The sequence below is a fragment of the Agelaius tricolor genome, unplaced genomic scaffold (assembly GCF_023055355.1).
Source record: "Agelaius tricolor isolate 1412-34295 unplaced genomic scaffold, bAgeTri1.0.p SCAF_5, whole genome shotgun sequence".
Lineage (NCBI taxonomy): Eukaryota > Metazoa > Chordata > Aves > Passeriformes > Icteridae > Agelaius > Agelaius tricolor.
Window position 1 is genome coordinate 3,837,120 of NW_027269265.1, and position 26,714 is coordinate 3,863,833.

General features: G+C 44.2%; 1 protein-coding gene across 11 annotated transcripts in view; it reads left to right on the plus strand.

Moving 5' to 3' along the window:
- The window catches only part of KTN1 (kinectin 1), a 79,248-nt gene that overhangs the window by 24,267 nt on the left and 28,267 nt on the right, over positions 1–26,714 (plus strand). For 10 of the 11 annotated variants that reach the window (XM_071426153.1, XM_071426157.1, XM_071426158.1 and 7 more), the window contains 18 exons: positions 1,249–1,386; positions 3,708–3,875; positions 6,128–6,258; positions 8,619–8,735; positions 12,802–12,942; positions 14,872–14,978; positions 16,272–16,404; positions 17,436–17,523; positions 17,813–17,979; positions 18,576–18,644; positions 20,649–20,686; positions 21,276–21,366; positions 21,632–21,700; positions 22,420–22,457; positions 22,574–22,664; positions 24,876–24,944; positions 26,024–26,058; positions 26,186–26,276. In XM_071426153.1, the coding sequence (XP_071282254.1) occupies positions 1,249–1,386; positions 3,708–3,875; positions 6,128–6,258; positions 8,619–8,735; positions 12,802–12,942; positions 14,872–14,978; positions 16,272–16,404; positions 17,436–17,523; positions 17,813–17,979; positions 18,576–18,644; positions 20,649–20,686; positions 21,276–21,366; positions 21,632–21,700; positions 22,420–22,457; positions 22,574–22,664; positions 24,876–24,944; positions 26,024–26,058; positions 26,186–26,276 (1,781 nt within the window). The remainder of the gene's footprint in view (positions 1–1,248; positions 1,387–3,707; positions 3,876–6,127; positions 6,259–8,618; positions 8,736–12,801; positions 12,943–14,871; positions 14,979–16,271; positions 16,405–17,435; positions 17,524–17,812; positions 17,980–18,575; positions 18,645–20,648; positions 20,687–21,275; positions 21,367–21,631; positions 21,701–22,419; positions 22,458–22,573; positions 22,665–24,875; positions 24,945–26,023; positions 26,059–26,185; positions 26,277–26,714) is intronic. The other variant, XM_071426155.1, reaches the window with a different exon arrangement.

Below are 26,714 nucleotides of genomic sequence, written 5' to 3' on the forward strand. Positions count from 1 at the left end.
GAGTCCTAAGAGTGGTTGCTCTGATAAGGGAGGGCATCTCAAGAAACCTAATAGCAGTCTGTAAAATAAATCACTCTAAGTGCAGGCTTAATGCACAGAGAGGTGTTTGGTGGCTGATTCATGGATTGGTGGTTGATTCATTGCTGCCCACCTGCTACACCTCTTTAACTGAATGGAACTGATGCTAAAACTGGTCTGGCTGTTGTGACTGAAATAGCCAACCTGGAAGAGACCAAAAACTCATCAGAATCACTTCTGACTGTCTTGACCATATCCTCATCAGGATATGTCTCCATGTGGTTGTCTTGACTAGGAATAGAAGTGAAAAAAGAATAAAAATACCCAGTGCTAGAAATAAATGAAACCCAAGATATTTGCAGATCCCCTTGTGAGATGCAGGCACAGCAGGTCTGCACAGGGAGTGAGGAAAAAGAATGACATTGCTGCTTGATGTGGTAGATTTTTTTTCCTGAAAAAAAAAACCCGAAAAAACTGGAGAAGAAAGACCCACCCACTACCAACAGAGAAAGTATCCAATCTTGTTTGTGGGTGTTCTCTGCAAATCTCTGTGGCACAGTTAAAATGTGGTCTGCAAGCACAGCTCTGAGGGCAGCCACAACGAGCTCTTCTCCTTGATTACAGGAGCTGACACCAGAGCCCTGTGCTGTGTGTGTCAGCTCTGACAAGAATCTTAATATAGCACAGGCTGTCCAAAATGATAAAAAAATTTCTCACTAGAAACTGCTTTTAAAAAGAACAGTTCCCTAATGGGAAACACTTATTTTCTGCTTCTCACAGTCCCAGTAGCTATTGGGGATGTGTGTGTTTAAAGTGCCCAAGTGGGTTCATGGAGGGGAAAAGTACACTTGGAAATAAGAAAATAATATGGGTAATATGTGCTGTCTGCTCTGTCACAGTGAAATCTGGATTGGAGTTGTCAAACTGTTCCTTGCATTGCTGTGTGTTCTGCTTGCACATGAGATTCCTGTCTTAAAAAAAATCCCTGGGTGCTGTGGCTCTTGACTCTGCTAAACCTTCCTGTTGCTTTGGGGTCTCACCTGATCTGGGAATTGTGTGTGTGTGTGACTCTGTGTTTGTATGTATGTGGGGATAAGTTTGTGTTCTGATTTAAAAGAAGTGAGTTTGTTTTCCTGGGATTGGAGAATTTGGTTATTACAGATCTGCTGATTGCAAGGTAATGCTGAGAATATACAGAAGAGCATATATTGTCTCAATTGTCTGTTGCAGATGATCAAGATAGTAAGACTGATTCTGTTGTATCTCCTGCCAAAAAGCAAGAGCCAGTGCTGCTCCACCAGGAGATAAAGCAAGAAAATGTGTCAGGGAAGAAGAAGGTCTCTGCAAAGAAGCAGAAAGTTGATAATGGTAAGAATCCAGTCTGTGACATTGCTCAGATAAACCTGACTGTTAAACCTTTTTGCCATCCATGCTTTAGTTCCTCTTCCTTTGGAAAAGGAACTCAGAGAACAGTAACTCTTGATTTGAAAAAGCAGGAACTCCAGGTAGGAAAGATTGCTAAGCTTGAGATCCTGTTAAATGTTATAAACGCCTGGTACCACTGAGCATGGGATAATGAATGCTGTGAACCTTTCTGAGCTCTCTTGGATCCAAATATCCACACTTGAAGGAGGAGTAATGAACAGACTTGAAGTTGCTCTGAGCAAGGCATGTCTGGAACTGCTGCAGTCTTTGCCCCAAACAAGATTGCAGTTTTTTCAGGCATTGCTTTGACCACATTCCTCTCTTATTGTCCTTTTGTTGGCTGGCTCTTGCTCCAGCAAAAACTGTTCATCTTTGCTGTCAAGGCCTTCACTGTTGTCATCCCTTGTTCTCTGCCAAGATGCTGCTTCTTGTGTCCTCTTGGCTCACTGTGCCTCTGTGTCTGTGTGTTTTTCTCTTTTTTTTTTTTTTAATATTTTTTACAATGACTGCTGTTGTGTCTGGCTTTTGGACACAGGGTGACCATGAAGTTCTGTGAGGCCACCTTGTGAGCTTCCCAAGACTCCTCTCTGCTGGGGCAGCTGTGAAGCTGGGAGCTGATGGGCTGCTTCTGGAGCACTGTTGCCCACTGTTCCCTTGATACTTTGGCCAGGTTATCAGGGTGCAGATCTGTTGTGGGCCCTGTTCAGTCCAGGATGGAGTTCCAGCCTCTCTAGGGTTCCTGTATAACTGAAAAACTCCTAAATAATCCTGGGAAAAGCCTACTGATGGGGAACTCAGGATGGGATCACCTTTTATTCTTGTGCTTTTCCTGATGGAAATATGTGCATTGCACTTTTTTAGGGGCCCCAAACTTGTCTGTACAGGGCAGTAAATGTCAGTACCAGGTCAGCAGTAGCAAAGCTGAGCTGTCAGTGCTACAGGGCAATAGCTCATGCATTATTTGAATGCAAACTGTTTTCTTTTCAAGCCACCTCTCCAAAATCAGGGTAAAAATGAGCTGTGGTGGACACCAGGATTAGCCAAGACACGACTATGTGGATTTCATACTGGAAAATGTCTCATTGATATTAAATAGGTGTTGAAAGGAAGGGAAGTTCATAAGGAGAGGAAGGGAAAATATGAGGAGAGCAGCTGGTGGTTGTTTCTGCTAGAGGAGAGCTCTCCTCTCTTCTGAGCTTGCAGTGTACCTGCAGGTGTTTGCTGGCTGCTTAAGTGGAGAGACACCAGGTGACACAAAAAGGTCCATCTGGCCTATTCTCCTCCTTTTACAGAGCTAGAATTTAGGGGTGTTTCATAACTGCCTCTCTGGCAGCCAGGAGTGCATCCTTGTTCTGCACTGATGCCCAAACCCTGCATCCCACCCAGTTCCTCCTGTCTCTGTGCTGCTGCCTGGCATCTGTTGTCCATCAGCCCTGCACTCTGGGCTGCCTGGGGCAGGAATTTGCCTCTGGCATCCTGCAGGCAGTGTGGAGCAGGAGCTGGGCAAGCAGCAGCTGCAGCTCTGGCTGTGCCTCTTGCCCCAGCTCTGTCACTCCTGCTCTCCCCTCTCCTGCTTTCGTCTCTGCTGAGGAGCTCTTTGGACAGAGGCTGCTCCTCACCACGGTGATCCAGTGGTGTGGGAGTGGAGGGCTGGGGTCAGGCAGAGCATCTGAGCACCTCTCTGCATGTTAATGATGCCCAAAGCCTGCTCTGACAGATGAGAGATCTTCATTAAGTGCAGTGGAGTCTGCATGCAAAATAAGCTCGAGTGCTGCCCCTGCTGCATGTTCTGCCCGAGTGGCTGAGTTCACAGGTGATGTAATCCATGAAAATGCTGCCAGTGAAGTACCAGCTTTTAACAGAATAGGGACAAAAGGCTTTATTCATATTTTAGGGATGCTGAATGATTTTCTCCACAGCCACAAGTAAAACCATTGATGCCACGTGCAAGTTTCTTACTGAAGTGAAATGAAAGTCAAATGTAAAGGTTCTTCTCTTCTTGTTAAAATGCTAAAAGACAGCTTTGGAAGTAGAAATTTAATTGAAGCTATTAAATTACTATGCATTAGAGACCTTTATTTAATGGACTTACCTGAAGAGCTTTAATGAGTTAAACTGTGAAGGATGATAGAAATGGAGAGTATAATTAACTATTGAGGTTGGAGATGCTTTACTTCAACTCTTAATATTGTGGCACCTTTTCTAAAAATGTTGGTGTCAATTATTACAAAGCTTTAACCCATCCTGTGGACTTATGATTACAGTTTTGGTGGATGAACCTCTTATTCAAGCAACTACTTATATTCCTTTGATGGATAATTCTGACTCAGGCACTTTGGAAAAGCGTGAGCCGGTTGAAGTTGTAAAACACAATGTGAACGAGGGCATCCAGAAGAGCAGTGGCAAGAAACTGAAGAATGAAACAGATAAAGGTAAGAAACTGATATTTCAGTGTGTTTCTGGCATAGCCTGCTTGCAAACTTCAACAGGCAAGACGTGTGGGGAGGGGGATTCTCTCTGATGTAACGTGAAGAAGGGATTTGAGGAAAATGCTTTTGCAGGATGCCCTTCTTGTGTGTGCTCATTTCTGCCTTGTCTTTGGCACTGTGGAAAGGGCTCTGTGCCATCTGAATCCTTTCAGCTCTGACTGGGCTTTTGTGTCCCCAGTGAGCAAAGGGGTGATCACAGACCACACAGATGCAGCGAGGGAGTTCACAGTGGAGAGTTCAGACGTTGCTCACAGGGATGGACTCCAAACCCAGGGCATTCAGCACAAGCTCTTGGGGTCTGCTGCAGGCTGGAAGGGCACCTGCATGCTCTAGGGCTGTTCCTGGAGCTGTCTGAGGCTGACCCAGTGCAATACAGAGTGACCTGAAGCAGATTGTCAGTGGAGAGAGTCTGGCACTTTCCAGGGAGACTCAAATTTTCCCTTCAGTGCAGTTGGAATTGCTTGAGACAGGAGAACTTCCTTCATACTCTCCCACAAATGCCTGGAGTGATTAATGAGCATTGTGTTCCACTCTGAAGCTTTAAATAGGCCTCTGACCATCTCAAAGCCTGATGAGTTGAGACCTCAAGTTTGTGAGCAGCCAGAGAGAAGCCAGGCAGCTGAGCAGTGACACCCAGCTCAGGTTTGGACAGGGGGCTGATTCTCCAATATTGTCTGGTCACTCATTTCACTCTTTGGAGCCTCTCTTTTTAGTCTTGTCTTCTAAAATACCCCCTCCAAAGCTTCCAGGCAGCTCTTTAATTGGATTCCCACATTCCTGGGGCTCCTGTTGTGCTGCTGGCTCAGTGGCTGCACGTTACTGTCCTGCAGCATCAGAGCCCCTCACGTGCTCCTGTCCCTTCTCATTTCCTCGGCACGCTGTGACCTTCTCCATGAACTCCTAATTCTCCTGTGTCAGCTGGGATTTGCCCTCCCAATATAGAAATCTTGCCCTGCTCTAATTGTAAGCTCCTTGGGTGCAAGGGCAAGGTCTCTGTGCCTTCAGGGAGCACAGGGCTGGGGCTGCTCCTGGCCCAGCTGGGATCAGTTCCTGGGCTGTGGTCTCAGCATCTTGGCATGTCCTGGTAGCAGCATCACTGGTGATGTCAGTGCAGCACTGATGTGAGCTGAAGTGAAGACTTAGTTGGGTTTAGGACTAGGACAGAGTGTGCTAGAATCCCTCAGCACTCCCTCCCCATGCTCTGTCATTCAGTGATTTTATGCTTGGTAATTTCTTTCAGGGCATAGAGTCACTGCTGCTTTTTTGTTCTTCATTTATTTCTCAGACAGATCTTTGGGTTTGATGTGTTAACTTGATTTCAGGGGCATGCTTAGCACCTGTGGTGACCAGACCTGTCTCTGTGATATATGGGCCAATTTCTGACCAAGCATCACTTCTACACTTGTGCTTTTTTTAATTCTCCCCATCCCTTCACACACTTTTGGGCATTGGTGAATATTTGACAGGGATATAGGGTGCCTTGGTCTTGGGCTCCCATTCCCTGGAGTCAGAGGGCCACCTAATGACCTGTCTGTGAGCAGCCTGTTTGTGAGCAATGGTTTTTGTTAGAGAAAACAGTTTTGTTTCAGTTGAATTGTCTTTCCTTGTGTGTGTGTCTCTTTAAACACTTGGTCAGCCATTAAGAGGGATTTTACTGATTTATCTTCCTGCTGCTGAACTCTTCTTGCAGCAGTTCCCTCAATCTAAATTTGGAAGTTAATATTTTTGTCTTCCCTATATTTTAATCAATAATGTGCCAGTTTTTTAATTAATTAACTTTTCATGTGCATATTACTTGTGCAGCCAGGCTGTCCTCCAAATTGAGAGCTCAGTTGAAATTACTGTCATGATACATTGGAAAGGACTCTTGAATTTTTCACATTTATGCTGTTTTTCTCCTCCAGAATCTGTGTTATGCTTTGTCTTCTTGCTAGCAACACTATAAACGTTACCAACTGTGCAAACAGAGTGCTGGGATTTTCTCTTTTCCCAAAACTATCAGCTGGCAGATTGTTATCAGGTTTAAATTGGAGAGATGTTGTTTTTGCTGAATGTTCATGACCTCTTGCTTCTTGGCATTTCAGACTGGAATTAAATATAATGCATAATGATACCCCATCACATGCTGTTTCAAGGCAAAATAAATAATTCTGTATGGAGTCCAAAGTAAATAAATCCTCCCTTCTGTGTTGCAGAGAATGCTGAAGTAAAATTCAAGGATTTTGTAACATCCATGAAGAATATGATCTTCTCTGAAGACGAGGCCCGTTGTGTAGTGGAAGTGTTAAAGGAAAAATCTGGTGCAATTCATGATTTCTTGCAAAAGGTGAATGACTGTGGAGTGTGGGGGGAAGGCAAAACTGATGAAACAAACAGAAATTGGAAGGGGTGCTGTCAGATGAGCTCTGTCAGTGTGATCTGGGCAGGGTCTGCCTTTGGGAGACTCTCTCCAGCTGCTCTGGGCTTGCCTGGCATGCAGCACTGAGCTCTCAGATGCCTTTGTGCTGCCATCTGCCATGCCAGGGGTGGCTCTGACCACTTGGGAAGAGCAGGAATGGCCATGGAGAGCAAGGAATCAAGCAGGAATGCTGCTGCTGACACGTGTGTGTTGGCACAGGGAGGGATGGCTGGTGACTTTTGGGAGTGATCTTTCCCAAATGTGTAAATAGGATAAGCTATGGGAGGAATTCAGAACAAGCTACTGTGGCTGTGCACTTGATCAACTAATTCTGTGTTTTGCAAGTCCATACAATGTAGTTTGACTTCTTTTGATATTTTTCATAGGATTGTAGGGCAGTTCAGGTTTGGAAGGGACCTCAAGGGGTTTGGAGTGGTCCAGCCTCCTACTTGAAGCAGGACCAGCTCTGAGGTCAGCCCATGCTGCTCAGGGCTTTATCCAGGCTGGATATCTTGAAGCCTTCAGGAAATGGCTGCAAAACCCCTCTGGGCAACCTGTGCCAGTGCTTGGCAGTTCTTTTTAATTCTTGTAGTCAAGACAGAAGAGTGTGGTGTCCATCAGTACCTTATCAATACAGAATGTCACAATCCTTAGGGTGGAAGGGAGCTCTGGAGGCCATCCAGTCCAATCCCCTGGCCAAGGCAGGGTCACCTGGAGCAGGTGACACAGGAATGTGTCCATGTGGATTTGGAATGTCTCCAGAGAATGAAACTCCACCCTTCTCTGGGCAGCTTTGCCATCCTCTGGGGAAAGCAGCTCTTTTTCACATTGAGGTGCAATTTGTGTTTTAGTTTGTGGCCATTGCTCCTGGTCCTGTTGCTGGGCACTCAACTACTCCTCCCTGCCATGACTCACTGTGGGTGTCACTTTGTGCTTGTCACATCCTGTGTGTCACACTTGAGCTTTTGCAATCCTGTGTTCCTCTGCAGACCCGGTACCAGAAATGCAGAACTGGCTCCGTGTCAGTCCAATTAATGCAATATATCAGAATAACAGCACAGTTTGGGCTGGGAGGGGCTTCAGGAGGCTCTGCAGTCCAGCTGCCTGCTCAGAACAGCTCCAACACTGAATTCTGAGCAATTTGCTCAGGGATTTGTCCAGTTGCATCTTGAAAACCTCCAAAGACAAAACCCAGTAGTGCTGCCCTTGGAATGGTGTTGCCTGTTTGAGCAGCCACCCTGCTTGCTCTGGTTTGTTCTTGTTCTAAAGGAAGGTTTGGTGTTAAAGCTGAACCTTTAGGATGAAAACTGGGTTTGTAGACAACAAAAAAAAAGTGGGTTTCTGTAGGTGGAAGTGTGAATTGTGTTCTCTCTGTAGCTCATGCAAGTCCCTGACAGTGTGTTGGTACTGCAGGCATGCACATTACCACTAAAGGACAATTTCCAGACAAATTCAGGGTCCATTTATGGGACTGACACTTCTTTCCTTCTTCAGTTATCAGACTTCAGTGAGTGAAGTCCAAGTAGTCCAAGCTCCTCCTCAAAGCAGCACCAGCTCTGAGGTCAGCACAGGCTGCTCAGGGCTTTATCCAGTCTGGGCTTGAAACCTGCAAGGGCTGAGACTGCACAACCATCACAGTCCCCTGAGTCAAATCTGAGCACAAACACATAGAATGTGTGCTCTTTATTACATGTATTTCATTTGTAGGACCAGTATGCAAGTAGCATGGGGATTGTTCCTCTGGGTCTATTCCCTGGAGCATCTCTGAAACTTTTTGTGTCAGTGTGCCAGCAGAAATGTAACTACATCAGCTGGGGGCTCTCCTGGGAAGTGGAAGGAGACACCAGATCAGTGTTTCTTTTTCCCTTTGTGGTGAGACATTTCAAGCAATTACATTTGTTGGATTGTGCCTGCCCTGAGTGTGGGCTGGACCAGCTGATCTTGGAAGTCCTTCCAACCACAGTTATTGACTGATTCAGCATCTCTGCATCTTTTCCCATTATTTCTCTTAATGGCTGTTCTTTGTTTTCCCCACTGCAGCTCTCTTCCAATGGGAAGCACCTTTAAGAGCCCATTTACCCTCTTAATTGCTTTCCATGCTTTCAGAATGCATTTCTCTGCCTGGTGAATCCATTAGTGGCAGAATTGGGTACTGGTGGTGCCACGTGCATCATGCAGATGGAAAATTTGGGAAGAGGAGGGAATGTTTCCTCCTCTCAGGTTTGCTCTGCTGCCTTTTAGTGTGCTGTGCCACTACTTGTGGTTGTTTTTATGTCATCCTGCTGCAGGCCAGCAAGGCTGAGACAGCTGCAGCTCTGCACCAGCTCCAGGACAAGGAGAAGATGCTCACAGCAATGAAGGAGGAGGCAGCTGTGGCAAAGGAGCAGTGCAAGCAGCTCTCCCAGGTAAATACTGAGGTGTTCATGGGTGTAGAGAGGGGCAGGGGTTTGGAGGACTAACAGCCAGCAAATGCTGGTTCACTGAGCTAAGCCAAAAGATAGAATATTTATTTTTACTGAAAAAACTTATCAAGACACTACATTTGATTTTACAATGTGTTTATGCAGTTACTTTCCAGTAGTTTTTCCAGAGAATTCAATTTACTGAGACTTGTAAGCTGAGCCTCTTTTTCTTTTCAAATGATTACTTTAAAAGCACTTCCTTAACCATTATGAGACTTTGTGTGGAAGCAAATATAAAATGTCTTTCCTGCATCAGTTTTAATTTGGTCCATAGTGTAGCATTCACATGCCTATGTGTTTCTAGGCACAACAGTCATTGGTTTTCTTCAAGAAGGAAGATACAGAAAGTGCAGAATGCCTGCTTAGCCCCTGGAGGTGCAGCTCTGATTGCTTTGGACTTAGAGGGATGCTGATGCATCACTGTCAAAACTGCTTTATGAAAATTTACTCTTTTATTAATGTTTCAGAGGAAAACAGTTACAGTAGACCAAATAATGAGGCAGATATGAGAATTCTGGAGTCTTGGGAGAAAGATTTATGTGGTTTGGCTGGTCTGGAAGCACATGAGCATTAGACTCAGGAAGGCCAGGTTGTGGGACATAATTTGGGGACAGAAAGCTGGGTGGCCAAAGGTGGGAGAAGAGTGGCCAGAGGATGCAGGAGTTGGGAGATGAGAGGGGAAGAAGGGAGTGGGTGTTGTGTGAGCTCCTGGTAGGGCACAGCTGTTTACAAGTGGGATCAAGAGGTTTGGGATCAAGAAGTTTAGGATAGTCAATGTGTGATTACAGAGAGAAGGGGCTTGTGATGTGTTTGGAGGGAAAAAAGAAACTGGCTGAGGACTGCAGAATAAAATTGGAGAGAGGGATCTGCTGCTGAAGGAGCAGAGGGAATGGATGAAGGAATCTGAGTGTAGGAAAAGCAGATGTGGTTGGGGAAAACACATCTGCAAAGTGGTGCTTGTGAAGGAGAGGCAGGAGCTGTAGAGAGGTGGGAGTCATGGGGAGGGTTTTCCCATCTGAATTGGGGAAGGGAAAAGCTGGGAGAAAATGGATACAAGCAAAGTTGCTGCAATGCTGAAGTATCAGGACAAACAAGGGATAAAGCTCACCCTGACTGATAAAAGCTCTTATCTCCCAGTTAATGTGTTTCTCTGAAAGCACTGTCAAAAGCTAAAGGTGCTTTAAGGTGCAGAGGGATTCCTGCAGGGATCTTGATAAAGATAATACCTGGAGAGGATAATTGAGAGCAAGAGCTGAGTACCTCAAGACTCAGAGGTATTTGGGAAAACACAAACTAGGGAAAAGTTAATCTTCCCAGGATCTCTGCTTCTGCCCTGGCAGGGTAGCTGGATTATTGAGAGCTACAAGTGAATGGTGGGATTGGTGCAGGAAGAGAGGAAGCTGCAGTGTGTCCTGGTGCCCTTCTTCTAATTGCATCTTAGTTAAAAAAAAAAAACATGGAGAAAGATTTGTTTCAAGCTGTCTGTATTGTGTTTGCAGAAGTGGCTTAAAACTTGGAGTTTGATCTACAAGACAGAATAGCTTTTATTTAAACTAAAAGGTGAAAAAGACTATAATTACTCCAAAGAGATGGAGAGTATTCAGGCTAATAATTTAGAGCATTTGAATTGTGTCAGGTCTCCCTGGCAGTGTTAGGAGTTGTGTGGCTAAAAACACCTGAAGCTTGGGTGATACAAATTCCTATTTGTGTGATGGCAGCTGCTGAAAGCTGCACTTAATGGTTTTGCTTACTACAGCAAGTGCATTTCTATTGCAGAGGAGCAGCTCTGTGGATTTCTCAGGTGTCTGGGTTGAATTACTGGCTAATAAAAGATTAAAAAGCAATGTGTATTTTCATCTGAAGGCTGTAATGTGGCATCATGCTGGTGGGATTCAGGGCTTCTCTGGCCTTTGTAGTGCACTAATAGCCCATCTCCTGTGGCAAAGCTGTTGGCTTTGCAACCTGCTGCAAAGCAATTATTTTGCTCTAAAGTGCTCTATTTTGTCATGGTGCTTTATCTGTGTTCTTCATTTTGCTAAACTTGGGAAGAAAGTCTAAGATTTGTCCTCTGTGATATCTGTGGTTTTAGTTGTTAGGACTCTGATTTGACCAGACTTGATAGAAATAGGACTCCCCATCTCTTGTGAGACAGCACAAGATCAGTGTTTAAATTGGCAAATGTTTTAATAAACATGAGATTTATGATGATACAGGATCAATGTCAGGTTTTGGAAGTTTGGTCTGATTCTGTAAATTTGCTGAATGAAGATTTGATGCTGACTTCAGGAAGGTTGTGAGTTCAATCCTCACACCATTAAATGTTGGTTTTTGAATTCTTTTTTCTCTTGTTAAGGTTGGGATTCAAGGTACTCCAGATGATAGTTTGTGTTCAGACTTAGGTGTTTATTATTTCTTATTTATGTTACAGTTTCATAGGTAGTGACTTCTGCAGTTCTTCCCTAACTAGGTACAAAATGGTTAACAATCTTTTGCTGTAAGGTTTTTCAGGGCTAAACTATCTAATTAAGAAATGACACCTAAATTATTTTCACTTTTAATGCAATAACTAATCACTCCAAGTCTGCAATGCAGACTTTTCTGTCCAATTACAAAATAACCACCCAAAGCCATGGAGAAGGGGAGGAAGAGGTGAAGAAGGGGAGGAAGAAGAAGGTGAAGAAGGGAGGAAGAAGGAGGTGAAGGAGGTGAAGAAGGGGAGGAAGAAGGAGGTGAAGGAGGGAAGGAAGAAGGAGGAGGTGAAGGGGAGGAAGAAGGAGGAGGTGAAGAAGGGGAGGAAGAAGGAGGAGGTGAAGAAGGGGAGGAAGAAGGAGGAGGTGAAGAAGGGGAGGAAGAAGGAGGAGGTGAAGAAGGGGAGGAAGAAGGAGGAGGTGAAGAAGGGGAGGAAGAAGGAGGAGGTGAAGAAGGGAAGGAAGAAGGAGGTGAAGAAGGGAAGGAAGAAGAAGAAGGTAAAGAAGAAGGAAGAAGAAGAAGGTAAAGAAGAAGGTGAAGAAGAAGGACCAGCTTCTGCCTTAAAACTTCTATCTTGCTCTATATATATTACTATATTTTAAAAACTCTAAACTCAGAGTTTTCTACCCTGTGGTATTACACATTTCTAATCTAACTCCACACCCATAATCCCAGTGTTATCAATCAATTTTGGAAGCCTGTTCCACAGCCTCAGGTCAAATTTTGAAGTGCTCTCCTGGGAGTCAGAGTCTGTCAGCACTGCGAGTCTAAAATTCTCAGCACCCAGAACTCCAACAACTTCAGTTTGATGTACACTTTCAAGATAACTAAAAATACAATAAAAGACTCTTAGCCTTAAAAAAGCAGCAGTGGGTGACTTGTTGGGATCTCTAGCTGGTCAGAATGACCCTGAGAAAAGTTCAAAAGTCTCTTTTCCCAGCCTGGTGCTTGAAGAAGGAGTCAGAGCTCTTCAGTTCTCGGTCTCAAGGTTGCTTATTGTGTCTTACCTATTAAATTCTTTCTCCTGTTGTGCTGAGGTCCACTCAGCAAGACAGCCCAAGGCACTCTGCCTGCCCCAGGGTGGTGTTATGCCTTTATACTAAAAGCTACCTATACAATGTTCACAATTACTTCCCAATACCTATCACCTATGTCAGACAGTGAGCTTCTACTCTAAACCAATCTAAAAGTGCCAACATCACAGCAGAAGATGGAGGCCAAGAAGAAGAAGGAGAAAGGCTGGACACACCCAGATCCCTCCATCTTGCCCCCCTGAATCCCCATTCTAAAAACCCCAAAATCTCCTTTTTCACCTTATGATAAATTCACTCTCATTCTACTCAAACTGTCGTGGCTTGCAGATCTTCATCTAAAGTTGGTAACTTGCTCCATGGGTGATAATCAAACCCACAGGGGCATCTTGGGCTCTGTGCCAGGGTCTCTGAGCCCCCTGGCAGGGCTCTGGGCTGCTCAGGACAGCCAGAGGGATGTCCTGGGTCCTGACAACTTGTTTCCCTTTTGCTGTCCCTTCCCACCCCAGGAGCTGGTGGCAGAGAAGGAGAGGAACGGTTTGCTCACGGCCAAGATGCGCGAGCGCATCAACGCGCTGGAGAAGGAGCACGGCACCTTCCAGAGCAAGATCCACGTCAGCTACCAGGAGTCTCAGCAGATGAAGATGAAGGTAAATGCTTTGCAAAACTCCTGGAGTTTTGGCTGTTGAGGAATCACTGCAAAAGTTTGTGGTGGATTCCTGGTTTCAAGGAAAGGGGGTTCTCACTGATGGTTTGTGGGGTGTGTAAAGCCCAGTGCTGGCCAGGCAGCTGCTCCCTGATCTAGTGACTTTTCCTTCCTGGTGTTCTGCTGAAATGTAATTCAATTAAAGTGTAAAGTCTAATTGAAATACTCAGCTTAAGGGAGCCACTAATGCTGATGATCATTTACCAGCAGATAAATGTCTCTAAGATTATAGTACAGAGTGACAACATGGCATAATACACATGAAATATCAGTGCCTGGGGGAGTGCTTTGCTGAAAATATTTGCAGAGCAGCCACTTGTATTTTTTAAGATCCTTGTTACTTTCTATTGTAGTTGTTATAGTGGAGTGACCTTAGAAAGGTTTGTTTCATCAGATTTAAAAGTTTAACTTAGATTTTTCTAAGGAAAATGGCCCATCTTAGGCTTAGATTTCATTCTAGTCATTCTTCCTGTATGAATGCCACAGCATTAAGCCCAACATGTGAACTTCCCAACTTCAAAATTGTATCTTCTGTCTTGGCCCTTTGGAGAGCAGCATCTCTGCAGTTTTGGAGCAGAAGAAACTTTATTGGAACCTGTGTAGGTAACTGCACAAGGAGAGGGTCTTGCTGCTGGCTGGGAAAGGGGGAAAGAGACCTGGGCATACCTGGGAGATGTCAACGAATGCTGCTGTCCCAGGCTGAGCTGGAGAAAGGAAATACAAAAGATCCAGTGCTCTGGTCCTGCTCCCTCTGCTGATGTGCTGCAGCATGGCAGAGGAGCTGAAAATGGTCACAGCTTCCAGCTGGGTGGGGTTTGTGCCCCTGCTTCTCTTGGGATCTCCTTGGCATTAAAAAACAAAACAGGCAAGGAAAAGAACCCTCCAATAAATGTCCAAGGCTCAGCTTGTTATGTTTGTTGGGGCAGAACTGGAGGTGGCTGCCCTACAAGGGACTGCTCCCTGCTGCTGGGTTGTTACACAAACGTTTATTTGGATTTTCTGGTGTGAGAAAGGCTCACTGATGAATCATCCACTTGATGAAACTGGGTCCTGGAATGGTGTCAGCCATATCTGCAGACTGGCACTGATAAAGGAACAGTGTTGTGTGTGCTCAAGGATTTTCAGAGCAGACTTTTGGGCTCCAAGACCAGCTCTGCTGTGTCTGCATATGCAGAGTCCATTTTTTTCCTCTTTAAATCCTGTCTTTTGACATTGTTCACACCATTCTGAACCTAGGTTCTCAGGGCTTCTTTCTGCCTCAGCTTTGGAACCTTGCTAAAAATCAGAATATTAGATGAGGACTAGCCTTTTGCAGTTTGCATGCTGTAATGTCTGTATTGTTAGTTTCTTTTTACTTACTATTGTTAGTTTCTTTTTACTTTATTGTTACTTTCTTTTTACTGTTAGTTTCTTTTTACTTAGTTTCTTTTTACCTGGTTTTTTGAAAGGAACAGCAAAGGAGGATTGTCTAATGATAATTCACAGCATGTTTATTTTATTTCCCTTTGGAAAAGTGATCTATTAGTATCCAGTTATTGATAAATATCTCAGGTTATGTAGCTGAGCAATTGGTATTCTGAGTAACACTTATGTAGCCTTTTAAACAATAAAAAGGTTGCCTTGATAAATAGGTTGATGCACTGATATAAAAGGAAACCTGTGCTTTGCTATGAGCACAAGGGTCTCAGTAGCACAGTTTAATTTAACTGGTGTTGTGAGGAAGGAACAAAGCTCCCCCTCTCCCAAAAAACCCACTTAGTTTTATTCACTGAAATTATTATGATATCTTACCTACTTGTACAAGCTGGTTTCTTTTGTTTTTATTGCTCCTTAGCTTAATCTTTTCCAGAATTGATCTTTCTTTCTCCATCAGTTCCAGCAGCTCCGTGAGCAGATGGAGGCAGAGATAAGCCACCTGAAGCAGGAAAATGGTATCCTGAGAGATGCTGTCAGCACTTCCACCAATCAAATGGAGAGCAAGTATGTTGGCAGCTCTTTGGAGCTCTGTGTGGTTCTGAGCCTCCCCTGAAGAGTTGTTCTGGCTTCTGCTTCTTTTGTTTCCAAGTCCTTGGCTGTCTCTGAATTATTGGTTAAGCTGGAAACACAAATATTTGGGGCTGGGCAGGTAACTGGTGGTTTTTGCATTGAGCCAGGGCTTTCAGAACAAATATTTGCATTTTTTTTCAACTTGAAGCCTGAGCTTTTAGGCTGTGCTGCTGAGGCTTTAAGAGAAAGAAGTGCAGCAGTGCTCAGGCACCTCTGGTGTTTTTGACAGGGTGTTTATCCTTCCCCTGGGGCTTTAGGAGAGGTGCTGCTTGTGGCCTCTTGGGAGAGCAGCAGCTCTAAACTTACATATCAATACCCTGCAGTTATTGATGCTGCTGGGATGGCACCTGGATTTATTTGCTGGTGTTGCAAATGTTTGGAGAAACAGAAATTGTCTTTTGGGAATTATGACTTGGGCTCCCCCTGAGCTGGCAGGGAGGATTTTGTGCAGGTAAAAGCTGAGCACCCTGGTTAAGGTGTGTAGAAGACAAAACTGACCCAATATCTTCTCTCAGCTATTTATTACTGAATGTCAAATGCTCAGAGAAGGGTGTGGAACTCTCATTTTAGGTGTCCTGTTCATTTAAATGAAGCATCATTGTCTTTCAGACAGTTATCCTGAAAATGCTTCAATTCAAGCAAACTTGAGATAAAAATGAAATGCTTTTTACTTGCTTAGGCACAAAGGGGAGCCTCTTAAAATTCTTCCCTTGGGCTGAACAAATGCATCTTCTCTCCCAGCTGAGAAAGTGCATCAGATACCTCCATAAGTTAATAGTCAGGTCAAGGCCAGGAGGCAACAAATATTCTGAAGAAAAGTGTGCAGTTAGTCCAGGAGGAACAGTCCTCTGCAAGCAAGATCAATAATCCTTTATGGGAAAAGAATGTGAATTTCAATGTGAGACCTTTCTTTAGTTGACATCAGCCTGCCCAAATCTTGCCAGTCAGCTTGCAGACCTCTTCCAGGAGCTGCTGCTTGTGGCTCCTTGCTGACCTTTAATTCCTGAGCCTGCCTTGTGGCTGCTGACTGGTGCTGCTCACCTGGACCGATGGTTCTGCTGCCATGGCCAGGAGTACCTGACCCTCATCCCTTTCCTAGGATAAAACAATTTCAGAGGGGGAAAACACCCCAAACCCACCCTTTGGTTGCAAAAGCATGACTTGCTGTTGACATTTGAGTGGCAAACCCCTGTGGCAATGTTTGTTTGTTTGTTTGTTTGCTTGCAGGCAGTCAGCAGAGCTGAACAAGCTACGCCAGGACTACGCCAGGCTGATGAATGAGCTGGGGGAGAAGAGCAACAAACTGCAGCAGGAGGAGCTCCAGAAGAAGAATGCAGAGCAGGCAGTGGCTCAGCTCAAGGTGCCTGGGGTTTGCTCTGCCTGTCAGGCTGTGCTCAGGGTTTTACCTGAGCTGGGATGGGAATTGCTTGAGCTGCTTGTTTCAGATGGGCTCAGCCAGCCTAGGGCTTTGTTTAATGGTTTTATTCAGTGCACTGGGTTTTGAGTGATTACAGATCTCCCTGTGAAGTGAAACTTACCTTCCAGGTAAATATCTTTTCAACATCACCAGTTAAGCTTTTTATTTTGCTTTTTGTGAGAGGACAGTTCCAACAGGAATTGGTACTTCAGACCCATTCATCCAGATGGCACTGTCCTTGTGTGCTTTTTATTTGAAGCTACATGCTTTTGCTTAAATGCATTTTAAAATAAATATACTTTTAAAAGAGTTAAGTTAATTTAACTCCTTATTTTTAAATATAAATTAATAAAATAAATACATTTTAAAAATAAATATACATTTTAAAGAGTTAAAATGTAAGTGGACAGGCTTCTAGATAAATCTCTTTCTGTTTCTTTGGAAGAAAAAGTCTTTTGCCTTTTTTTTTTTCTAGAGGAGAAAGTGATTTCAGGTGAGAATGTCTATCCAGAGCTCATGATTTCTTTAATATTTGCAATTAAATCTTACATACCAGAAGTTCTTCCTGCCTTTTGCCCTGGCAGGTGGAGAATTGGTATCTAGAGTTGAGATATTTTAATTACTGAATGCAGATTTATGTGATGCTTGGCTGGTCTGGCTTCTGGTGTTAATTCTGAACTATCAGGGCAAAGATGCCACATTTTCATATTACAGAAACCATTCTGTTAAGAGCCTATAATGAAATCCTGTTCACAATTTGCCTTTCAAATTAATAGGCTGAACTAGTCTAGGAGGAGGATTACAGAGCACTCTGTCTCTCTGATGTGCCCTAATGGAAACAAGAAACAATTTCACTTCATTGCCATATGTTTTGGGACTAGCACTGAGGAGATGCACTCTGAATGCTTCAAAAAGAAATTAAAGGTAAAGAAATTAATTAAATTCTTCTCATCAACTCTTTATTCAATGTGAAGGTCCAGCAGCAGGAAGCAGAGAGAAGATGGGAAGAAATCCAGGCTTATCTCAGGAAAAGAACAGCAGAACATGAAGCAGCACAACAAGGCAAGTATCAGAAAATTCCCAAATAATGCTTACTGCAGTGAACTGGCTGTTGCCATTTGTAAAAAAAGGGCATTATTGAGTAAATCTCTTAAATAAAGCTCAGGTGAAGTCAGCCCTGCTTCAGCAGCCCTGGGGAAGGTGGTTTGGGATCCCAGACAGTCTGAATGCTGATGGGGGAGCTCATCCTTGCAGTGAGGTTCCTAATCAGCCTCCCCCTTTACAGTGAAAATTATTTCCCCCAAAGTTAAATATTGACTTCTGAATTAAAATCCTGACATTTCTGCTACAGATGTGCAGAATAAGCTTGTGGCCAAAGACAATGAAATCCAGAGCTTGCACAGTAAACTTACTGATACAATGGTGTCAAAACAGCAGCTGGAGCAGAGGATGCTGCAGTTATTGGAGGCTGAGCAAAAGAGAGCTACTGAGGAGGACTCCATGCAAATGCAGGTGCAGGTAGTATTCCTCAAGTGTTTTAAGGGTTTGGGGTTTTCCCTTTCACTCTGTGTCTGTGGAAACACAGACATATCCCTGAAATGCTGCTTTAGTGAAGCTTCCCCACTGAAGAAAGGATGAAAAAACTCTGTTAATGGAGTGAGACCTTGTGTGTGGTGATTTGAGGAGGTGTCACACCTTGAGGAGCACTTGGGGCAAGTCAGGAAAAGGTGCTGACCCCATTTCCCAAGCTGTGAAATGATCCATGGTATGGGGCAGCAAACCTTTAATTTTTGTGTCATCTCCCTCCTCCTCCTGGCATCAGGTGTGAGAGGCAGCATGGACATAACCTTTGAGGGCTTCAGGGAAACCAGATGGGTTATGGTGGAGCAAGGAGTGTTTTTCCTTGATACAGAACAGGTTCTGGTGCTTCCACTCCAGCTGGTTGGTTGTAGTGGGGAGGAAAAAAAAAAAACAAACCAGCATCTTTTGGAAAGTGTCTGCCATGTAAATGCTGAACTGTTCTTACTAACATAATCATGGCTAAAAGCTAATCCTAGCAAAAGTGGAGTAGCTGCAGATCTCAGCCTGCTTTTCTTTCTGTGCTCTCTTACAAGGAGCTGATAGAGCAGAATGATGCTTTGAATGCTCAGCTTCAGAAGTTTCATTCACAAATGGCAGCCCAGGTACAGCATGTTCTCAGACTTCCTTTTGTAGTCATGACTTGTGAACTTTCATTAAAAGTAAGACTTTTTGTAGCTGGGTATGAGATGGAATGCTGAAAGCAGAGACTTGTGAGCATCCTCTTTTCTAATGTTCTTTAAACTGTTTTAAAACTTTAAGCTTCTTTTTTTTGGGTGGGGGGGATAAATCCACTTATTTCCTCCCATAATGGCTTTCATTTATAACTAAAGGGTGCAGTACCTTTTTCAGTGGTTTTTGTCCTGTAGCTTTGCATGTCTACAGTTCTGTCTTGTGGTTCTTTTGGTCTTTCTGCAGTCCTCCTGTGCATCACCTGATTGTGCTTTTTCCCTTCTGGTAGCTCCTGTATCAAGCTCTTTGTTCATTTTAGTGCTGATTTCTGTGCAGAAGCAAAAAAGAAAAAAAAAATCAAACCAAAACCCCACCAAACCTGCACAATACCTTTCTCAGTGATTTTAATATTTTAAATTTAGGTTTCACTAGTTTCTTACAGACATGATTTCTGTTGTAAACACTGTGTAAAGCCTCAGGATCACTGGAGTTGCCTCCACATAGAAGAAGGTCACAGAAATCAGCTCAGAAAGGCTTTGGGGGGCACAAGTGGAGACTGTTCCTATGCAGTTGGATGCTGCCTTCTTTTAATCATGGATGTGCTTGATGGAATTTGATTAAATTCAACTCAGGCTGAAAATCTGGCTTTGCTTGAAGTGCTTTAACCCACTGGGTGGGGAGAGCAGTGAGGGAAGAGCCACTCTAGATGTCCAGCATCTTCATGGCCTGCTCCTCTCATCCCTTTAAGGGCTTTGGAAATAAATTTCTAGGAGGGAAATTGGACTTTTTGGCTGTGAGTTACACAGGGAGGATGCTGGAGGTGTGTGCTTTCCCCAGATGGCCTCAACTGGCCATGAAAATTCAGGGATGTTTCTCCACCATGCACAGTGGGGGTGAAAATAACACTTGGGAGAAGGGAGTTGGGGCTGCATCGTGCTCTAGATATCAGGGCTGATGAAACTCCTTCAGTTGTTAAGAGGGACTGGAATTGTGAGCATAGAAATCCTCCCACAGTCTGCAGAGGTCCCTTCAGATCCAGTCTGGTGGGTCTCTCTTGCCCTGTTGGGTGTGACAGCCTAGGGACAGGCTTTTTCCAGAGGGGAAAATGCCACTTGCTGGATGTGAGCTGTTGTTGTTTCTGTTCACAACACAACTCCTGATGTACTGGGCAGGATTGCCATTTTTTACCCCCCTCTTTTTTTCCTTTTTTTCCCCCCCCTTCTTTTTTCCCCCCCTTCCTTTTTTCCCCCCCTTCCTTTTTCCCCCCCTTCCTTTTTTCCCCCCCTTCCTCTTTCCCCCCCTTCCTCTTTCCCCCCCTTCCTCTTTCCCCCCTTCCTCTTTCCCCCCCTTCCTCTTTCCCCCCCTTCCTCTTTCCCCCCCTTCCTCTTTCCCCCCTTTCCTTTTTCCCCCCTTTCCTTTTTCCCCCCTTTCCTTTTTCCCCCCTTTCCTTTTTCCCCCCTTTCCTTTTTCCCCCCTTTCCTTTTTCCCCCCTTTCCTTTTTCCCCCTTTCCTTTTTCCCTTCCCCCCCCTTTTTCCCCTTTTTTTTCCTTCTTTTCCTTCTTTTTTTCCCTTTTTTAAAAAATTTTTCTTTTTTTTTTTTTTTAATTTGAGTATTTTGTCAGCAGAACATCCCATAAAGCACTCAGTTCCTGGGAGGGAAGTACTGGTGAGCCTGTGGCTTGTTTGTATCCAGTGAAGGACAAATACTGGGGGTCTTTTTTCCCTTCATGTTGCACCAGGCCAGAGGGGAAGAGCCATTGCTATGTGCTGATGTTCCTTCAATGTTCCTTAGCCAGGAAATATTTGGAAGCATCCTGTGCCAGTTTAAAATAACCAGACAAATGCTATTCCTGGCTCAGTGTAGATGGGGATTCTTTGACTTGCTTTACTTCCAGTTACTTGTTTTATTTTGTTGGTTTTTTTTTTCCCTCCTGCAGACCTCAGCTTCAGTCCTGGCAGAAGAACTTCACAAAGTGTGAGCATCCATTTCCTCTGGGATTTTGGGATTTTGGGATTTGGGATTTGCCACCTTCCCTCTACTCACGTGCAGAGCATAGGGGGGCACTGCTGAAGGAAATGTTGCTGTCTGTGCTTTTAACTCCTCATGAAACCACCTTGGGAGCTGGGAAACATCTTCCTACAGATTTCCCTTCCCTGTGTGGCCTCAGGTTTGGAGTTTTGCTGTAGCTGTGAGCTCCAGAGAAAGCAGCATCTCCTGTGTTGTTGATCCCTGCCTGTGTGCAGGGTCAGTGCAGCGTGCAGGAATGTGCGTGACCGTGAGAATTGTTGGTATTTGGGCTGTGGGGCTGTGCCAGGAGGCTTCTCCCTCTGGGAGATGGGCTGCTGGTTGTGTTTCAGAGCTAGGCAATGTCTCATAAATTTTTTGGCAAGCAGACAGCATTTAAAATGGAAAAGCTTTTGGACCCAAAGTGTGCAGTCAGCAGGATTTGGAGCAGGAGCTGGACTGAAGGGCCAGGGTGTATTTTGGGTTTAGCCTGATGCTTCCTGCACCACTTCCATCCACATCTTCTGTGCTGATCTGTCACTGTTTCCCCCTTGTGCAGGATTGCAGAGAAGGACAAACAGATCAAGCAGATGGAGGACTCATTAGGCAATGAACGTGCCAACTTAACCAGCAAGGAGGAAGAGCTCAAGGTACAATAAAAGCTGTGCCAATGCCAGCTGATCTGGCTGCATGTACAAAATGCAGCCCCCAAGGCTGCTGTCCTTGGGTCTAGAAACAGCCTTTCAGCTACAGGTCTGCTCTGCTAGGCAAGGCCAGTGCTAGGTGCTGGAAAAGCTGTTGATAAGGAAACTTGTGGATTTTCCTTCAAAAAATCCCCTGAAGCTTCACCCTGGAGAGTGAAAGACACTCTGTGTATTTGAACTGCAAATACATTTCTTTTTTTCCTTCCTTCAGGTTTTACAAAATATGAACCTCTCCCTGAAATCAGAAGTGCAGAAGTTACAGGCTCTGACAAATGAACAGGTGAAACAGTTGTTTTGCTTTCCTCCCTTCCAGTACCTGTTCTGTCATAAATGCAAATGCAGATCTGTTGGCTTTAAGCAAGCTCTGCTTAAGCACCTTAATGGTGTGGGGCTTCCGGATTGGGCTCAGATCTGATTCCCTGCAGTTCTTAGAGCTGCTGGGAGCCCTAATTCTTCCCCCTCCTTCACCAGCAGAGTCTTGTACTTGGATATCCAAGTTACTGAAGCATTTTGCTTGGTTGGTTTAGATTTTCAGGCATGCAGAGTGCAGGACACTTCACAGAAGTGAGCACAGCTGCCTGTGAATATGCAAGCCTGGAATTTGCATACAAGATTCATAAACATCCCCCCAAAAAACCCCCAAAGCCCACAGCTCCCCCTGCCTCACCACAGAGATGTTTTTAGAGCCAAACAAAATGCTGTCCCTGTGTTGCTGCTATGTGGCCTGTTCATTCCAGAAGTGGAAATGAAGTGTTTAATTAGAGATAATCCCAGTTGTCAAATGAATCTCTTGGAGATGGTTTTCCCTTTGTATCATTGCATGCTTGTAGATTGGTGTTGTAAAAGTGCATGAAGACAAGCTTACCCCTTTCACTCTTGATTTCAGTCATGTGCTGGGAGGCCAAATGACTTGTTCTAGCTTTTTAATATTGTGGAATGAAAGGTTGATTGAATCATGTGATGTATCCTAAGTCTGTGTTAATCCTCTTTATAATCTAGGCTGCTGCTGCACATGAGCTGGAAAGGATGCAGAAAAGGTAAATAGCTCTGGGATTTGATAAACAATGTTTATCAGTCTTTTATGTTCTTTTTAGTAATGCTTTTTGTAAGACTTGGATGGGGAAATGTGTTTAACTGTTCTGTTGTTTCTCAGCATTCACATAAAAGATGACAAAATAAGAACTCTTGAAGATCAGCTTCGAGAAGAACTGGCTCAGATTTCAAACACAAAAGAAGAATTCAAGGTAGGATACAGAACAGGTGGTTTTGTGCTGGTTTTCAGTAAGTTTATCAGAGGTTGTGGAGCAACTGCAGAACAGTGAAACTGACCTTTGGGTGCTTAGGTAAATGACAGTGTTGTGTTTGTAAGGCAGGAGCAATGTGGGATATCACAGCAGAGTGAGAAGTGGGACAACACAAGTTAAATGCAATGTCTGAGTTGTGGAGAGAGAGGGCTTTTAATTCTGCAAGAGGAGGTTGGACAGTAAAAACTGTTGTGATTTCCCTGCATTCCACCTGCAAATGTGCCTTTCAAGGCCTTGGTGCTTTTGTTTGGAGCTTTTGCTGCTTGGATGATCATGGCAAGCCTCTGTTTTCTGTCAGGCAGATGTGAAAATGCTTATTTTAACTCTGCCTCTTCCCACATTTTCTCATAAGGCTGCAGCTCAACTGCTGAAGCTTTTGTTCTGACATCTGGGGTCTGCAGAGCAAAGCTCCTGCTTGGTTCTGGGTGGTGTGTGCAGAGAGCAGCTTAATTCCTCCTTGCCCTCTGCCACCTTGGCCTTTTTCTTGTGAGCCTGGCCTGTTAGAAACAGAGAGAGAGGTGCTGACTCCATGCCTTGAACTCCTTTAAAGCCTGTGGTGGGTGCTGCTGCTCCTCTGATGTTTCTGGTGTGAGGTCAGTCCCTCTGAAGTTGCCACTGTCACCTTGGTGAGTTTGCTAGCGAGGAACAGAGTGAGTGGGCAGTGGCAGAGGCAGGATGCTTTTGTAGGAGAAGCCTCTGGAGTCTCCTGGGGCTCTTTGAAGCAGGCAGTAAACTTGATTCTTGTATTTAAGTGCCACTTTCAAAGAGGTTTTGATGAGAATCCCTTGCAAGGGCTCTGTAGTTTCTCTAAGCTGTCAGAGGAAAAGAGGGAAGAAGTTTGTTCAGTTGATAAAATAGGAAACAAAGTACAATTTCAGTTGATTTTTGGAATAAAGCTGTTGATTGACTCTTGTGTGCTGGGTCACAGGTGCATAACCAGTGTGGGAAGAGGTGGCAGGCTGGGGGAAGTGGGCAAGTCTCAGGTTAGTGCCACTCTCAGGGCTTTGTGTGGTGGAACATTAGAAATGGTAGGTGAGGTGAAAATGAATGTGAGGAGAAATAGGAGCATCCTTTTAGTCTGATGGTTTCTGTAGTAACTGTTCCCAGGAAAAAGGCCTTAGAGGTGTTGTGAATGGTTATGTGCTGTAATCAGCTCAGTGCTAAAGTAATGGCAAAAATCACCTGCAGGCAGTTCCAGCAGTTCTTGGGAGGTGAATAGAGAGCTGAATGCAGATCATCAGTACTGTGATGGTGCAGAAATCCACTGTGTGCTCCCAGCATGAAGATTGTGGGCACTGCTGCTCTCTCCTTCCTCCTCTCTTTGATCCCAAACAGAAACCAGACCAGTGCTGTTCCAAATGCTTCCACCTAAGGAAAATGCTGCTTTTTTCCCAGGCACATGAAAGAGGGAAAAGCCAGGTTCAAACCAGAGCAATGCATTTAATCCTCACTGTTGCTGTCCTTTCCTGCTTGTGTTTTCCCTGTGAGATTTTGGGGTTTTTGCAGAGCACATGTCCTGCTTTTCACTTTTGTGAAGCACCAAGCAAGTCTTCAAAAAGAAAAAAAACAGTAATAGAGGAAGATTTTAAAACACTGTCTGTTAAGGGCTGCTGTGACCATTGTATGGAGCAGGAATGCAGGAGGAGAGGCGAAGTCTGTTTGTCCTTCCCATCCACCTCTTCCCAGGTGTGGGAGCTGTGCAAACCTCTCTGTGCTGGACTGCCAAGTCCTTGCTGTGCACTGAGGAAGCTGAAGGGAACTCAAAAAAAACCAAAAAGGGGATCTGGGATGATCTGCTTCACCAGATGAGGGTTTTGTAAGAGGCAGTTATTAAATCTTGACACAATGCTGGTGCTGCTCTTGGAGAAAAATGGGTTCTTTTCTGAGCTTCTCACATTTGGTGCTGTCTGATTGTCTGCCAGGGAATAAAGATGGTAACAGCTGAATTTCTCATGGGACATAAGGACAATACTTTTGTCCTTAATACAGAAAAGCAAGACAGAGAAGGAAAGGACTCTTTGTAGTCTTGAAGCTTCCAAAGACCTCTCTGTAATGACTTCTGTGCTATTTAATTGCCTTTTTGCCATTATGGAAAGGCTGTATTTAGGCTCTGCAGTTCTGAACTGATAAAATGCCTCAATTTTCTTCCAGGTTCTGAAGGATCAAAACACAGCTCTGCAAGCTGAAGTTCAGAAGCTGCAGACTCTCCTGTCTGAGCAGGTACAGCCAGTGTTTGCTGAGCTTTTATCAAATATCTTCTGTGCTTTTAATTTCTTCAGTGTTTTTTCTTAACCTGGCTGTAGGCTGAGCTGGTTGATGTCAAAGCCTGATGCTTGTTTAGCTATTTTCTCTTCTGTTAGGTATTTTCTCTTCTGTGGAGGGTCAAGTAAGGCAGTTGTGGCTGTCTTGTAGACCTAGTCAGGAGTGTGCAAACAAAATCTGTATTTTTTTTTCACTCCTGAAGACTCACATAGCTTAACACAAGCAAGAACCTATTTCTGTAACCACTCTGACCCTTGGAAGTAGAAAACTCTTTCCATTGTGATGTCTTTTGCCTCGTGTTCTGTGTTTTTGCCCATGGCTCACCTGCTGCAGCCAGACTGGTGCTCACAGGATGCTGCAGGTTCAAAGCTGTTGTGTTGTTCAGCTCCATCTCCTTTGGGATGTTCTCTGGGAGAGCCCCTATGAGCATCCCTGACTTTGCACCATTGTGGAATGAGAGAAATTCCTGAAACACTGGAATAAGATTGGCAGGACAGGAAACTTCTCCTGTACTCCTGCTAGTCAGGAGCTCCCTTTTGGAGCTGCTCCCTTTTCTCTGGTGGAGAACCAGGCCTGTAGCCCCTGCTCCTTTGGCTGATCTGGTGTCCTGCCTGAAGGACTGGAGGTGATTTTGCTTGGAAGTTGCTTTATGTTTCCCACCTGGTCTCTCCCAGTGTGGTGGAGTTGAGGAATCATAAATGTTCTGCTGAGAGAGCCTCAGGTGGAGCTTGTGGTTCTGATAAATGCTCAGAAGGGGCAGATTTTCAGGTACTGAGCTGGCTGCAAGTCCAGCAGTGTAAAGCCATTAAAGCATTTGGGCTGGATCTGTCCCTCCTCTGAAAGATTGAGGTTTTTTTCCAACATTAGTATTAGACACATATACCATGAGGATTTTCTCTCCCTACTTTGTTTTCCTTTCTGGATTAGTGTTGTAAACAAGCTTCTGGTAAAGTTGGTGCTTTCCAATTATTTGTTTTTTAAATCCCAAACCTTTATTGATCCAATTAATGATGGCCCCATTTTTTTTTTCTTCATAGACAAACAAAGACTTGATAGAGCAGATGGAAAAAAGGTAAGAAACTGTGTTTTGAATCAGAAGCTAAAATCAAGATTTTGGTGGCAGTAAGGTTACTGTTGATAGCTAACTGCCTTCAAAGTTAAATTCTCTTTTTTCCTAATTTTCACTCTTGCTTTTTCAGCATGAGAGAGAGGGATGATAAAATCAAGACAGTTGAAGAGCTGCTTGAGGCAGGACTCATCCAGGTGGCTACTAAAGAGGAGGAGCTAAAGGTAAAATCCCTCTTACTATCTTTTGATGGGGAAATAAAGATTAAGTGCTCTTATGCAAGGTGAATGTTGGAGTGCTCATAGTTGAGTGGGAATTCCTTCTGAACAGGAAAAGCACCTTGTGAAGATGAGGTTGAAACCTTTTCTATAAGACAGACTAAGCATGAGCATCAGTGGACTAGAATAAATAAATAAGTATAAGTAAATAAAGCTTCCCTCTGCTTAGTCTAGGGCAGATTTTGCTAAAAAGCCCTTTGGAATAATGGGAATATATTTCTAGAGCTGTACATTTGGTTTAATCCCCAACAAACCTCCCTTTAGGAAAGGGTGTTTTGTATAAACTTGGTATTATAAAACTGCAGGTTTTTTGGTCTAGTTGATAATCTGAAAGGTTATGTGGATTATGAACTAGTGACATTTCTGGAATGGTGATAAAGTTAT